At 36.5% G+C, this 14,069-nt stretch overlaps 3 protein-coding genes across 3 annotated transcripts; 1 reads left to right on the plus strand and 2 right to left on the minus strand.

Moving 5' to 3' along the window:
• Positions 1-661: 661 nt before the first annotated feature.
• Positions 662-2,917, minus strand: LOC125855662 (FRIGIDA-like protein 4a). Its single transcript, XM_049535414.1, has 2 exons — positions 2,698-2,917; positions 662-2,442 (listed from the first exon to the last, which is right to left on the minus strand). Exons 1-2 carry the CDS (start codon positions 2,915-2,917, stop codon positions 662-664), a joined length of 2,001 nt encoding a protein of 666 aa, XP_049391371.1.
• A 1,312-nt stretch (positions 2,918-4,229) lies between these two features.
• Positions 4,230-8,210, plus strand: LOC125855078 (kinetochore protein SPC24 homolog). Its single transcript, XM_049534734.1, has 5 exons — positions 4,230-4,501; positions 6,199-6,340; positions 6,431-6,532; positions 7,720-7,793; positions 7,906-8,210. Exons 1-5 carry the CDS (start codon positions 4,324-4,326, stop codon positions 8,010-8,012), a joined length of 603 nt encoding a protein of 200 aa, XP_049390691.1. The 5' UTR covers positions 4,230-4,323; the 3' UTR covers positions 8,013-8,210.
• Positions 8,211-9,869: 1,659 nt separating this feature from the next.
• On the minus strand, positions 9,870-12,225 carry LOC125854363 (protein FRIGIDA-like). The gene has a single exon (XM_049533889.1). The coding sequence runs from the start codon at positions 12,204-12,206 to the stop codon at positions 10,074-10,076; it is 2,133 nt and encodes a 710-aa protein (XP_049389846.1). The 5' UTR covers positions 12,207-12,225; the 3' UTR covers positions 9,870-10,073.
• Positions 12,226-14,069: the final 1,844 nt, after the last annotated feature.

A 14,069-nucleotide genomic window follows, 5' to 3' on the forward strand; every position in this document is an offset into this window, starting at 1 on the left:
AGTTCAGCACGCCTAAGAGCAAGGAAGTCTCAACTCCCAATCCCCCAACGTCAGGGTGAGGGGTGAACCCGATCTCATCTATGATATATTGCTGCAGGATGTTGTGGGAGCTTTATCATAATTGTGTAGCACTATAGATGTGGATGATAGTTCTTTCTATTCACCTTCCAATATTCTATACCATAACAGGAACTCAATGGATTTCACACCGTCACGTGCTAGTTTCTTGTAGCCAAGAGACTTAATTTCATGTTCAATGACTCATGAAATTTTGTCGCCAATAGAATGTGTCATATGTAAATGCTCAAAATGTCTAAAATTTATAGCAGTACAACGCAAACAATGTAATTTACGTTTGGGAGGTTGTGGAAAGGATCACTAAATAGAATAGAATTCAAACTATTTTCATTTGAGTAAACCAAAGGGGAATCACAAGAATAAGATAAGAAACTTCATTGGAAAAAGATTCAAAAATCTGAAGCAATTCATATGAAAAAATTAACAAATTATAGAGAACAAGAGGAGGAAAAGGTGCTATTATTGTTGAGATTCAAAAGATTTAATATCTATGTAGGTTCCTAATCTATTATATACAAATTGCACATCCACAATCATGTATCTCATCTTCATATTTGACAATTTTCTAAATAAGAACTCAAAACTATCTTTGCCAGTACAAAGAGGATGAAGGATGAGCAATCGCACCAGATGGAACAGCATCAACTGCTTGTGAGCCACTGCTCCGGTATGGCTCAGTTGTTGGACCAGTAGCAGCAAGCTGATATGGTGGAGGTATGGTGTTTGACAGCCGCATAGAGCCTCCCAAGTGTGGTGGAGGCCTATAAAAATCACCAGTTATGGTATTTGGCAACCCTGCAGAGCCTTGTGAGTATGGTGGTGGCCTATTAACATCACCAGGTGTGGTGTTTGACAACCCCATAGAGTTTTCCATGTATGGTGGAGGCCTACTATATGCATCACCGGTTATGGTGTTTGGCCCTTCCAAGTAGGATGGCGACCTATATGCATATCTGTGGGAGGGCAGCCTGTCATACACAGTTGCATCACGAAGAGATCCATCAACTCGACTCAGAACAACATCGGTGCCTGCTGATATACCTGCTCCAGGTACAACCATGGCCACACCTCCCATAGGTCCTGCCAGCGAGCCAACAATATTTTCATGAATCGAGCCTGCAACAGGTCCATGATATACCGAAGGGTACACAGAATGACCATAAAAGTGTCCAGCCGTTCTATCACTTTCTAACAAGGTATTGCTTCTATCAACATGGTTAACGACTCTCTGTTGTGGCGTCCATGGATTAGGAAAATGTGAGTGTTTCACTTCTTTGTTGTTCAACCACTCAGTTTCATCATTTTTTCTCTTTTGTTCCATTCTTTGTTCATCTTTCAGATTCTTCCTGAATTGAGCAATTTCTTTCTCCAAACCTATTACTTTCTCGCCGATTTGCCACTCTGAAAGAAATTTTGAATGATCAATGTTGTTACGTCCCAAGCATTGGATGACAGATTTCAAAGTACCCAAGTACCTCCTTTTAGCTCCAATAATCTCTTGAAGAGCTGAATCTTTTGATCCTTTATTTTGTTCAAATGTCTGAATTTTATTGCATAATGACACTTCAGACTCATGTAGAAATGATGTCAATAGTCTTTGAGGGTTAAATCTATCTTCAAGACCAAAACAAAAGGTAAAATAAACGGCATCAACTACCATATTTTGATTCAGCATCCCTTCTATTATTTCCGGAATCTTTGCCATGAGAACACTTGATCTCCTGAGGGAGCTAGAAATCATCTTGATGTAACTTTGGTGGAGCAAATCCTTGATATCCTCATTTCTAAATGCTTGTGGAATCCCGAAACACCCAATAAACAACAACAAACCCCGAGCATCAATTTCCTGAGCTTTTAGTATACCTCCTTCAAAATTCAATCTCCTATACCATGCTAAAGCTGCTTGCCCTGCCTCTTCCTTCTCTCCATTTTCAATCTCAACAGAGCTTCCCTCGTCCTCGCCCTCGCCTATCATTCTCAAGAAGCACTCCAAAAGCAATACTAAAGCCCGTCTTTCCGTGATCAAAGGTGAGCCTTCAACATAAGTATTGCTCCCTAGAGTATAAAACATGCCTATAGCTTCCAATATCAGCCTTGCAGGATTAGGCGAGAGTTGTAATGCCTTAGGGACTTTTTGTTGCAGCGTCTTTAAACATGAGAGACGCCTTATCATGTACTTCCGCAGACCATGACTATTCATTGTTTCGCAGAGGATTTTCACCTCTGAACTAGAACGAGGAGGGGATGATTTCAGCTCTATACGAAACGATTTCGGCTCCGGACGAGGAGGGGATTTCAGCTCTATACGAAACAATTCCGGCTCTGGACGATGAGGGCATTTCAGTTGTTGTTTCTCTTCTTCTCCTTCTTTTGACAATTTAGGTTGTGAACGAGGAGGAGATTTCAATTGTTGCTCCTCTTCCTCTTCTTCTTCTTCTTCCTCCTCCTCCTCCTCCTCTTCCTCTTCCTCTTCCTCTACGGAGGGGTAAGATGGTTCTGCGGCTGGGGCTGGTGCTGGGAATGCAGGTGCTGACGGAGTTGTATTATTTGGGAGCGATAGAAGTAGCACAGAGGAGTCGATTGAGGTACGAATGGTATCAATGTGTCTGTGTAGCTCACCTAAGCATCGTTGGAATGCCGAGAGACCGTCGGAGAGTTTGCAGAGATTGGCATTGATCAATTCCTGAGAATATGTTGGAGATTGTTGCAATTCCGACTGTTTCTGCTGCCGCGAAGAGTTTCCTGTTTGATGTTTCTGTTCTGCTCGGAGTAATTGCTTGACCAATGATGGAGTAGCCCTGGCGCCGGCGCCGGCGCTGTAATCTGCCGGTTTATCCATGGTATTAATTGGAGTATGAGACAAAAAGGATCGAAGCCCTAAACGGAGGAAATGTATGAACCTGTTAATTTATACTCTAATTATATTTTCGGGCTAAATATCCTTTTCTCATTAAATTTTGACATGATTTGCCTTAATTTTAACAGATGATCAAGTGAAGTCACATGTGAAGGTAAAAATATCAATTACGATTACATAAATATAATTAACATATAGTAATATTTATGATTATAATTTGTCATGGAAAATATCAATAATGATGCTAAACGCTTTTAGTTTAGATAGAAGAGCGAAGATAAAATCATGGAATCAATTTGCGACGGCCAATTAAATTCATTACTTAACAAGTTTATTCAATTTCACCGTTTTAAATTTACAGTGAAAATTGAGAAGTTGACTATAGAAATTCTTACTATTTCTATCGTTTTATTCGAGCTAGTGTCAGTACGATATATATAAATTTTAAACTTGTAGACAAATTTGTCATTTTCTTATGATTTCAAATTTTAAATTCAATAAACAAGTGGATTATTCAATTTTTGTTTTTAATATTAGACTGATTATATTAGCATATTGATTTATATATATATATATATATATATATATATATATATATATATATATGGACCTAATGTGACTAACAAAATTTATTATTATTGTCTTTTTTGTTAGTTCCAAAGAAAAACTATGTGAAATCTAACATATTGTCTTTATCTTCTTTTAACAAAATTTAATATTTTCTCTTGTTTAAAAAAGAAATTGATATTAGGTTAGTGGAATAATATTTTTAGAAAAGAGAAAATAGTAAATTTTATTGGAGAATGAGAGAAAATAGTGTTAGATTTCTTGGAATTATTTCTTTGGAGATAACAATGGTAAATTTTGTTAGCCACAAATGTTCCATAATTGAATTTAACACTTTTTTGATGAATTGTTAGGTTTGAGGCAAAGGACCAAAATAAACTTATATTCTTATACATTAGAATCATTTCAATTAAGTGAAATACATTATGGACCAAAATGAACAATATTATTTGTCATGTTGCGTTTTTCGAAAGTTAGTTTGACTAACTTTCAAAATTAAATTAGGTTACATTAATTCGATATTTTAAACAAAAAATTCAGATATTCAAAAATTACACAAAAAGTAAAATATTAGTCAAATTTTTTATAGTTTGACTCTAAAAAAAAATTATGATAATTAAAAGTGAACGGAGATAATAATTTAAAACCATTTCAATCAATTAAATACCAGTAAGATAAAACATTACCCAGAACCATTTTGGTCATTTTCTCTTTCTTTTTCCGTTAACTCCGCTAAATCACTCTTCTTTTCAAATTACTACATTCGGAGGGAGAAAAAGAAGAAGAAAAAAAGCCCTAAACTTTGGTCTGGACAGTCGAAAATGGTGGATGGGTCGAATAACGTCGATGTAGAGAAGCTGATCTCCTTCAGTAAGGATCTTGTTCAGTTCTTGAAAGAAGATAAAGATGTCAGCTTCTTGAAACAGTGTAAAGAGCAATCTAATGCCCTTCAATCACACTGCCACACTGAGCACCAGGCACTTCAGAATTCCATTCAAGGTGGGGTTTTTGTATTTCCTTTTCAGTTTTGTAAATTGAGGGTTTGTTGAATTTTTTAGTGGCTTAAAGTTTGAATCTTTCCCAGTTGGAGTTTTCCCTAATCCCCATAGAGTCATAAGACTATGTGAGAAAGAATAAGTTAGCTTAAAGATTGAACCTTTGGAATTGTGTGCATAATGTTCTTACTGTTGAATTTTGAATTCTTTTGGAAATGGTTGGATGGTTACTGAGTGAACCTCTTTCTGTGTTACTTGAACGATGGCTTTGGCCATGAATACAATTTTTGAGTTGTTTCTGAATTTTTATGAGTGATTTGGAGTGAAGAAAGTTTTTGGTGTTTTTCAAATTCTTGAAAATTCAAGTTGAATTCTAGATTTTTATGGCCAAACGTGTTTTACAGAGTATTCATGGCCAAATGCTCCCTTAGCTAACGGATCGTCCCAAGAGACAACCCATTGACCAAGAGGTTACAATTTAAGCTGCAGATCTCAGTGGTGTCACTCTTAGCTAGCTTAGTAGTGCCTGACTGGACCTTCCCTAGTGCCTGACTGGACCTTCCCTACTTACTATGAACAATGTGTGAGAAAAAACATTGGCTTAAAGATTGCAACTTTAAATCTGATATAGACAGAGTTTACAATGTGCTTTGCTGTTGGATGCAGTTCTTTTCCTCCTCATAGCACTTCTGCTTTATAGATACTTCTTTACACTTGAAACCTTGCTTTTTAATGATATCTTTGTTTTTGGATGTTTCATTCAGTAACATTCCTTTAATGACAGAGAAAAATGGGGTTTGAGTCAACTTCTTTCTAGATTAATTAGTTTAAAGATTGAACCCAAGGGACATCCCGTTGCCTAGAGGCTATAAGTTGAACCACAGTGCATAGTTCAAACCTCAGGGTCACCACTACGCAATAGGATCTTCCTTGCTCCTTAAAACTATGTAGTGGAAAGAAAAAAAAAAAACTCTGCGTAAGATTGCATTTTTGAATCAATGTAGACAAACTTCACAATGTTCTTGCATCTGGATGATTCTCTTTCTTAGTACCAATTATTAGTGGATAACTCTCTTTACATGGAACTGAAACACCATTTTCTGTTTGCTTGCATACTAGAGTGTCACTGTGTCAGGTCAAAATTTCTTCTTGCAAAATATCGTGATTTCTGGATGTTTCTTTTATTACTAACATTTCGTGGAGTGTGGACTGTGGGGTCTCTGTCTATCTTTTATACCTTTACATAAGTACTACTGCTGGAATCTGGATGCTCTCATGCCAACCCTCATGAGATTTTTTAGAATGTATTATATATAGTGTAAAATTGGTGCTATTGCCTACTTATTCCTGATAGTTTTGGTGATACTTCTACTTTTGGTATACTTTGTTTCTGAGTTGAAGTCCTTTTAGCCAATTATAATGCAAAATAAGTAGAGGCCCAGTATGTGTGTGTTTGTTTAGTTTAATGATTAGCTCAATAGACCACTATATTGGTTCCTTTCAAGGTCCCAACACTGCTCCTATGAATTCCTTCAGGCCTCAGACATACATGTTTTTCTTATTATATAAGTTGGAAACTGGAATTATGTTGGTATTTAGTGTCTTCGTTCGATCATTAATTTATGATTGTACTGGGAGATGTCCGGATTTCTGAATTTGAAAGTATTTATTAACTAATTTCAAGTCATTACATATACTCAGATTATCAAGGAAAGATAAATGCATGTAAGCAGAGAACAACAGAAGCACAATCTGAAGCTGCTGCCGATGCTGAAATAAATAAGCTGCAGAAAGAGTTAGAACAGGAGATCCAGAGAGAACAACTGCTAAGAGAAGAACTTAGATAAGTATATTTAACAACGTTAGATACATGTATTTGTATTTCTCAGATAATTTAGTGTTATGCTTACTGATTGACACCTTTTTTAAACACAGTTATAACCGATGAGATCAATGATTTAGATCGTCAAAGAGACTCTATTGAGGAGCAAAGGAAATTGCTCAAGAAAATTGAGCAAGATCAGCTTCGATCTGAGTAAGTAATCAGAACCTCTTGTATTACTTTAATATGTTTATGATTATGTCAGACATTTACTGCCAACATACTACTATAATATTTCGTTGAAACAATTCCATCGTGACATTGATACGTTGACCCCTCCTCATCCTCTGAGTTTCAAACCGTGCCTGCTGGCCCTTGGGGTTTCTCGGTCATCAAAAAAGAAAAAGATATTGATATGTTGACTTGTTAAGCTTTTGCAACTTTATGCTGTCAAAGTATCTCAAGAGGTTGCGAGGGTCTGACATGTTTTCATCATATTCTGTGGATAATTTGCCTACTCAGTTCCATATTACAACATGGTACAAATATTTGAATGTATCTGCCATATGCCAATCACTGTTAAGATAGTCCATTAACATCCCATCTGGTGCAGACCAAGTTCTACCACAGTACATCTTTGGATGTCTAGTTGTAACTAATGCCCAACTAAGTATTTCTTCAATTGAATATACACATGATTTGACATTATCTGGACGCAACAAGACGTATCCCTCCTTTCCACTTTATGGGATACACTTTTCTTTTTAGCCCGTTCCGAAAAGAATGACACATTTCTAAATTTGTAAACAATTAACTTTACACTTCCCATTTGACCCTTAATGAGAAGCTTTTATGACCATCCAGATGTTATGGCATATTTAAGACCAAGTTTCAAAAGTTCTATAGACACACAAATGTTATGACATGTTTAAGACCACAAATTTCGAAAGTCTTCATTTCTCTCTTAAACTCTATGATGATTCAAACTATATCACCTAATTTTGGAACTGAAGGAGTAGTATTTTTTTAAGGTTACCTCTGCTGCAGCTTTACCTCATGAACATCATCCGAGGATTGAAATTTGTTAGACGTATTACTTTTTTTCGTTAGTAGTTTACACTCTTTAGACACACAGCCGCTTGCAGAATATCCTGTTGCAATGATACCAGTGTTTTTATCCAGAAAGTTCTTTTTCCTCTTTTTTCTCTTCAAAATGCTTAGTATTAAAGCTGTATTCCCAGTGGGCGGTTGATGTTTGGTAATTTGTGTTAAAATCAGTACTAATATTTAGTGATCTTTCCTTGTCTCTCTCTAGCTACTATTGTTTGTAATGCTTCTTCTTTAAGGGCTGTTTCTTGTATATGTTTAATTTCGAGCAACTTTCTCCTCTTATTTTGTAGGATGAAGCTATCACTGTATGCCTCTGTTACAAGTATCATCCCGGACTTGGATGATCAATCCAAAATATCAGGCCGTATCCTAATTACTTTGTTTGCTAAGCTAACATTTCTGATTCTTTTCTAAATTCACCTTGTGTCTGTTTTTCGAGATTGTGCAGCAATTCAGTTCACCTTGACCTATCCTAGATATTGTGGAGAGAGATAAGAAGGTGGTTGAAAATTTCGAGTTTGATTCATCAAATCAGACTGCCTTTGACACTTGTAACGACATCTGGAAGATGATTAATTTGTAAGCAGCATTGCTTAGGCTTAGTTATGACTTGCATTGTTAAGAGTACCTTATTGCCTTGGCTGATCAGTTTTTTAATCTAATCATACTAGATCTCATTGCCATTTTGCATTATAGCGTGTTTCATTTGGACGTACAATCTTGTATTTTGTATATGATGTTTGTTGTTCCAGAATCCAAATCATTTCTAATGCTTTCACAAGTCTCAAGTCTGTAAAATTATAAAATTGGAGAAAATCAACAAATCTTGAACATTTGCTAGGTAGCAAAATCCAATAGTCTAATTATAAGTTGCAACATTGACATGTAGCAGGTCACTGCTCAAGCTTTCTCAACGTTCCATCGATATCAGCATCATCATTCCATTCCATTGAAAGAATTCCTCACATATTTCACCTCACTAAATACAGAAACAGTATGATAAGAGAGTCGAGCTAGCACGTTAAACATTATGAAGATTTATACCTCATATGGCCAATCAAGCAAATTGTAAAACTACAAAATGCAGTGGAGATAGATAGGAAACTCTATCTACGTTAAAGAAGAGATTTTACATAAATTTTACAAGAAATAAATATGCTAGAAATTCTCATATGACTATATGTGGGGCATTGCTGAAATCCCAATATCAATTCATACATAATCGTTGAACTGTTGTCTCTCACAAATGCTGTGTAAAAAGCAGCGGAATCAGATGCAAATTCTCACAATCAGAGTTCAGGCCAAGGTTTGCCCATCAATCTCCCCTGTAACAAAAAAACATCTAAACTTCAATCCGAGCAAGTTGAGATCTGTTTGTGTATCTGTTGGTTGTCTACTTAGGTAGGACCTACAGTGTGAGCAAGCTCACACAGGCGGAGTTTCCCTCTGTAACCCACCAGGAAATATAAAGGTGCATTTATGACCAAACAAAATTTTGACTTCAGGAGCAACAAAAATATTGTATGCATTGCAATGGCTGGACTGCATATAAAAACAGACATTTGGTGACACCTTAATGAAGTCAAACTTCAACACAATGAAACACAGCAATAAAACAAAAACAAGTAAATGTGGTTTCCACATGATGCATATCTGCAAGCCCAGAAACTAAATTGTGAAGTTAGAAAAAACGAAATTGAATATAACATACTCAACCACCTTCAGCCATTCTACATCACAGCAATTGAAACATAACACACTCGACCACCTATCTAAGCAACGTAGAAACAGACATTAAAATTGATCCCCAAATCCCAAATCAAAAGGATTGATTCATAAGTCGAAGGCCAACTTCAGAATATATCTTCTAGACAGTAGATATGCAAATCATGGTCAGACTCAAACGCTGATGGCCAAAGATCAAACAATTCACACCAAGCAATAAACTACAACCTTGGGTAGACTATCCATACAAGAAAACCTAAAACTTTGACACATTGAAACTAAATGCAAGAAGACTATATCATTTCATAACATCAAGGGAGCAAATAAAAAGATGCAGGTCCAACATTTACTCATAACACGTAAGAATGGAGAGACAAACAAGATATACAAGTGCACATGCCCACAGGGTCTCCAGTCAACAATTGAACAGACCATCAAAACAACAAACATATGAATCCTCACGATTCTTGTTTCTCCATTTAATCTCATCTCGGGAGAAAATTACAAGAATGTCACACTTGGAAAAAAAGGAAGATGCATGTTTGAGGAATTGAACCCACGACCTTGGGTTTTCCAAGGAACCATTGTGACCTGCTGGACTGGATGAGGAAAAGGGAAAGCAAGATTGTTAGAAAATCATGTTTGTTGGAAGTGCGGAGAAAGCAAAGGGAAGTCAATCAGTTATTCATCTCTTTTTACCTTTTAAAAAAAAATATTGTAATTTTTGACATCTTTCCAAACAAATGAAAGTTTTCCAGGTTGAATTTAGACATCACTATGCTAAGCAGAACATTCGCCAGAGCTTTATAGTAGCTAATGAAACACAACCTTCTCCAAGACCATGCGCATGAGATCACTTCTAGATTGGGTATACTACAAAAGGGAAATTAAGTTAGAAACAATGCCTGCCCAATGCAAACTATCTCTTCCAGTACAAGGAGGGTGAAGGATGAGCAAGGGCAGCAGATGGAACAGTATCAGCAAACTGATATGGTGCAGGTATGGTGTTTGGCAACCGTGCAGAGCCTTCCATGTATGGTGGAGGCTGATTCGCATCACCAGATATGTTGTTTCGCAAACCCTTAGAGCTTTCCATGTATGGTGTTGGCCTATAAGCATCACCGGGTATGTTGTTTGGCAACCCCATAGAGCCTTCCAAATATGGTGGAGGCCTATAAGCATCACCAGGCATGGCGTTTGGCAACCCCATAGAGCCCGATGCTTCAAAGTAGGATGGCAGCCTATAAGCATAGGTGTGGGAGGTCAGTCTGTCATGCACAGCTGCATCACCAGGGGGTCCATATAACTGACCAGTATGACTTCCTATTTGACTAGGTGTATGAGCAACTAGAGTCCCTCCATGAACTTCAACACATGAACCTCCTTTCACTGAATTACCTGCACCAGCTCCATCCATGGCCACAGCACCTCCCACAGGTCCTGCCAGTGAGCCAACAGCATTTTGATGTATTGAGCCTGCAACATTTCCATGCAATACAGACGGGGCCAGAGAATAACCATAAATTTGGCCGGCAGTTCCACCACGTTCTAACAAGGTGCTGTTGCTATCATCAACATGATTAACAACTCTATGTTGTTGTAGAGGCCATGAATTTGGATTTGGAAAATGTGAGGGTTTCATTTCTTTGTTGCTGAAACTACCAGACGACTCAGTCTCACCAATTTTTCTCTTTTGTGTCATCTTCTGATCACCTATATGCCTAGTCAATTCATTAACTTCTTTCTCACCTATATGCATATTCAAATCAGCAATATCTTTCTCCAAGTTCATTATTCTCACATCGATTTGCCAACCAGGAAGGAGTTTCGAAGGATCAATCTTGTGGCGTTCCAAACATTCCCCGACAGATTTCAGATCAGACAAGTGCTTCTCTTTACCTGCACGCACAGCAATACTTTGATGTTCAAGTCCCTTAGTATTGTTCAAATATGACACTTCAGAGTTATGTAAAAATGATGTCAAGATTTTACGAGGGTTATATCTGTTCCCCATTCCAAAAGTATAGGCAATGTCAATGGCCCCAACTACTAAAGAGTTATTCAACATCCACTGTATTATTTTCGGAATCTTTTCCATGAGAACTCTTGATCTCCTAAGGGCACCAGAAATCTCCATGGCGCCACCTGCCTTGAACAAAAATCTGATATCCCTATCCATAAATCCTTGAGGAATCCCGAAACACCCAATGAGTAACAGCAAACCCTGGGCATCCATTTCCTGAGCCTTTCCTATACCTCCTACGGATATCAGCCTCGCCCGCCATGCTAAAGCTGCCTGCTCTGCCTCATTTTCCGTCCGTTTATCAATCGTAACTACTCTCCTTTCTCCCATCATCAACAAGAGGCATTCCATAGCCAATAAAGAAGCCCGTCCCCTTGAGCTATTAACATGCTTCTTGCTCCCCTTGTTGATACATTGCACTACAAGCCTTGCTGGGTTGCGCGACAGTTTCAATGCCTTAGGAAGTTGTTTACGCAATCCATCTTTATCTGAGATATGCCTCACGATGTACCTCTTCAGACCAGCAAAGTCCATCGTTTTGCACAGGATTTCCAGCTCTGAACGAGAAGACGATTTCGATTTCAATTCCTCCTCCTCCTCCTCCTCCTCCTCCTCCTCCTCATCCTCATCCTTCTCCACCTCATCCTCATCCTCATCCTCTTCATCTTCAGAGGGGTCAGACTCGAAAGATGGTTCTGGCTCTGGTTCTTGTTCTGGATTTGGCTTTGGCTCTGGCTCTGGGGTTGGGAGTGTCACTGGTGGCGGAGTGAGCAGTAGTTGCATAGCGGAGTCAATTGAGGTCCGTGCGGAATCAATGTGTTGTTCTAGGTCAGTCAAGCATCGCTGGAACGCGAAGAGTCCGTCCGAGAGTTTGCTGAGATTGGCAATGATCAATTCCGGGGAATGTTTTGGTTGTGATTCCGACTGTTGAGCTTCTGTTCGGACTGATTCAGTGTTCACTGGTGGATCTGGCCGTGGCGTAGCACCGGCGGCGGCGGAGGAATCCGTTGGTTTTTTCATCTTATTCATCGGAGTAGAAATGGGGAAAACGAGGAAAATTGACCATAAAGAAGAAGAGAGAAAATAACAAAATCAGTCCTTTAATTATTGGGTTACGCTCTAAATTGTCCTTTATATTTATTATACATTACATTTGAGAATATAAAGTCCTTTTAGTTTTTCTCCAACAACATATAAAGTCCTTCTAGTTTTTCACAATAGAGGTGTTCTAGTAAAAATCAATGCAAATCGAAAAAAAGACTCAAAGAAAACACCTAATTAAATTGAACCGATAAACTATATACATATTTTTTTATAATTATATAGACATAATATATTATTTTATTATGAATAGTTTTAACAAAGATGAACGCATCGACGATCTCCTAAAGTTGACATCAAGTTTCATTTAGACACTTCAATTGAGCTTTGTTCATTTTAGACACCTTTATGTAGGGTTTCATTGTACCATTTTGACACTTTTTGATAATAACCCAATTATACAAAATGTGTGTAATACACTTGCCGATGATGTGTCAAAGTGACGAATTAAATGAAGACACTTTTGAGTAGAAAAAAAAAGCGACCATTGATTTAATGACGTATAACATTTTAAACATAATATAATAATTTACAGCCACACAAATTTTTATCATTCATTTTGGACCACAAGTTTTAAAAGTTTTCATTTCTTTCTTAAACTCTGTACCGAGTCAAACTACCTCACATAAAATAGGACGAAAGGAGTATTAATTAGCAATGGAAGAATTTTTTTTATATTTTTTTTTTGCAATTCTCATATGTGCAGAGGATTCAAATACATAAAAAAATATTGATTATTTCGTGGTGCTGAAATTTCAACTTTTAGGAAATCTTATGAGTTAAAATTCACTCTTTTTTATCGGTGATATCATTAAATCTATTTCATCATAGAAAAAGTTTAAGTTTGAGAAATGATAGCTAGAAAATTGAGAAGAAGAACAATTTGTTCTTATAAAAAAAATAGTGAAATAAGGCTCTCACGTGCAGTTAGTGTGTATCACACTAACTATGTCATGTCAATAAAAGTGTCAAAATGACACAACAAACTCTACATAAAATGTCTAAAATGAACAAAACTTAACTAAAGTGTCTAAGTGAAATTTGATACCAACTTTAAAAAATCATCAATGAATTCAACCTTTTAAAAATCTTGTATATATACTTCCATTAAAATTTATTTATGAAGAAAAACAATTCACAATTTACACTTTCGGCAATAATAAAGCAGAAAAAATAACATTATTTTTACTAAATGGTATAAGAACAATGTATACTTATTTTTTTTTAATGTCAAATAATAAACAATGTGTAAAAGTTTATATACTTTATTGGTGATATCATTTGAATAACTGAAATTATCACATCTTCCCTTAAGATTCTGTTGTTAGATTACCTTATTCAGAAATTTGATGATGCAACCTCTCCCTATATTATTATTTCATTTACCGAATTTAAATTCAAAACCTTTAAATAAAAACATGAGATAAATAATGATTTTCTTTTGCTTTCTCCAATTGTTTCATTTTCCTACTTTTAACAAACATTATTCTTCAAGTTTCAGAGTGAAATATGTGTATTTTTCTTTGTTTCCCTTGTAACCATGTGCATACATGTTCTCATATTATTGATATAGTTGCCATGATAATTTATAAAAGAAAGTCACCATTGAAGTTGTCCCGAATTTTCAAAAAGACACCTTAACTTTGCGGGTGTCCTATTATCCCATTTAACAACTTCAAAATAGTGTGTATACCCCATTTTTCACCCAATATCACTTATACAAAAATGTTTGTATGTTACACACTAATAATCACTTGCCACGTGTTAAAAATAATTTTTAAATATTTTTAT

Source organism: Solanum stenotomum, chromosome 2 (assembly GCF_019186545.1).
Source record: "Solanum stenotomum isolate F172 chromosome 2, ASM1918654v1, whole genome shotgun sequence".
In the NCBI taxonomy this organism is placed as follows: Eukaryota; Viridiplantae; Streptophyta; class Magnoliopsida; order Solanales; family Solanaceae; genus Solanum; species Solanum stenotomum.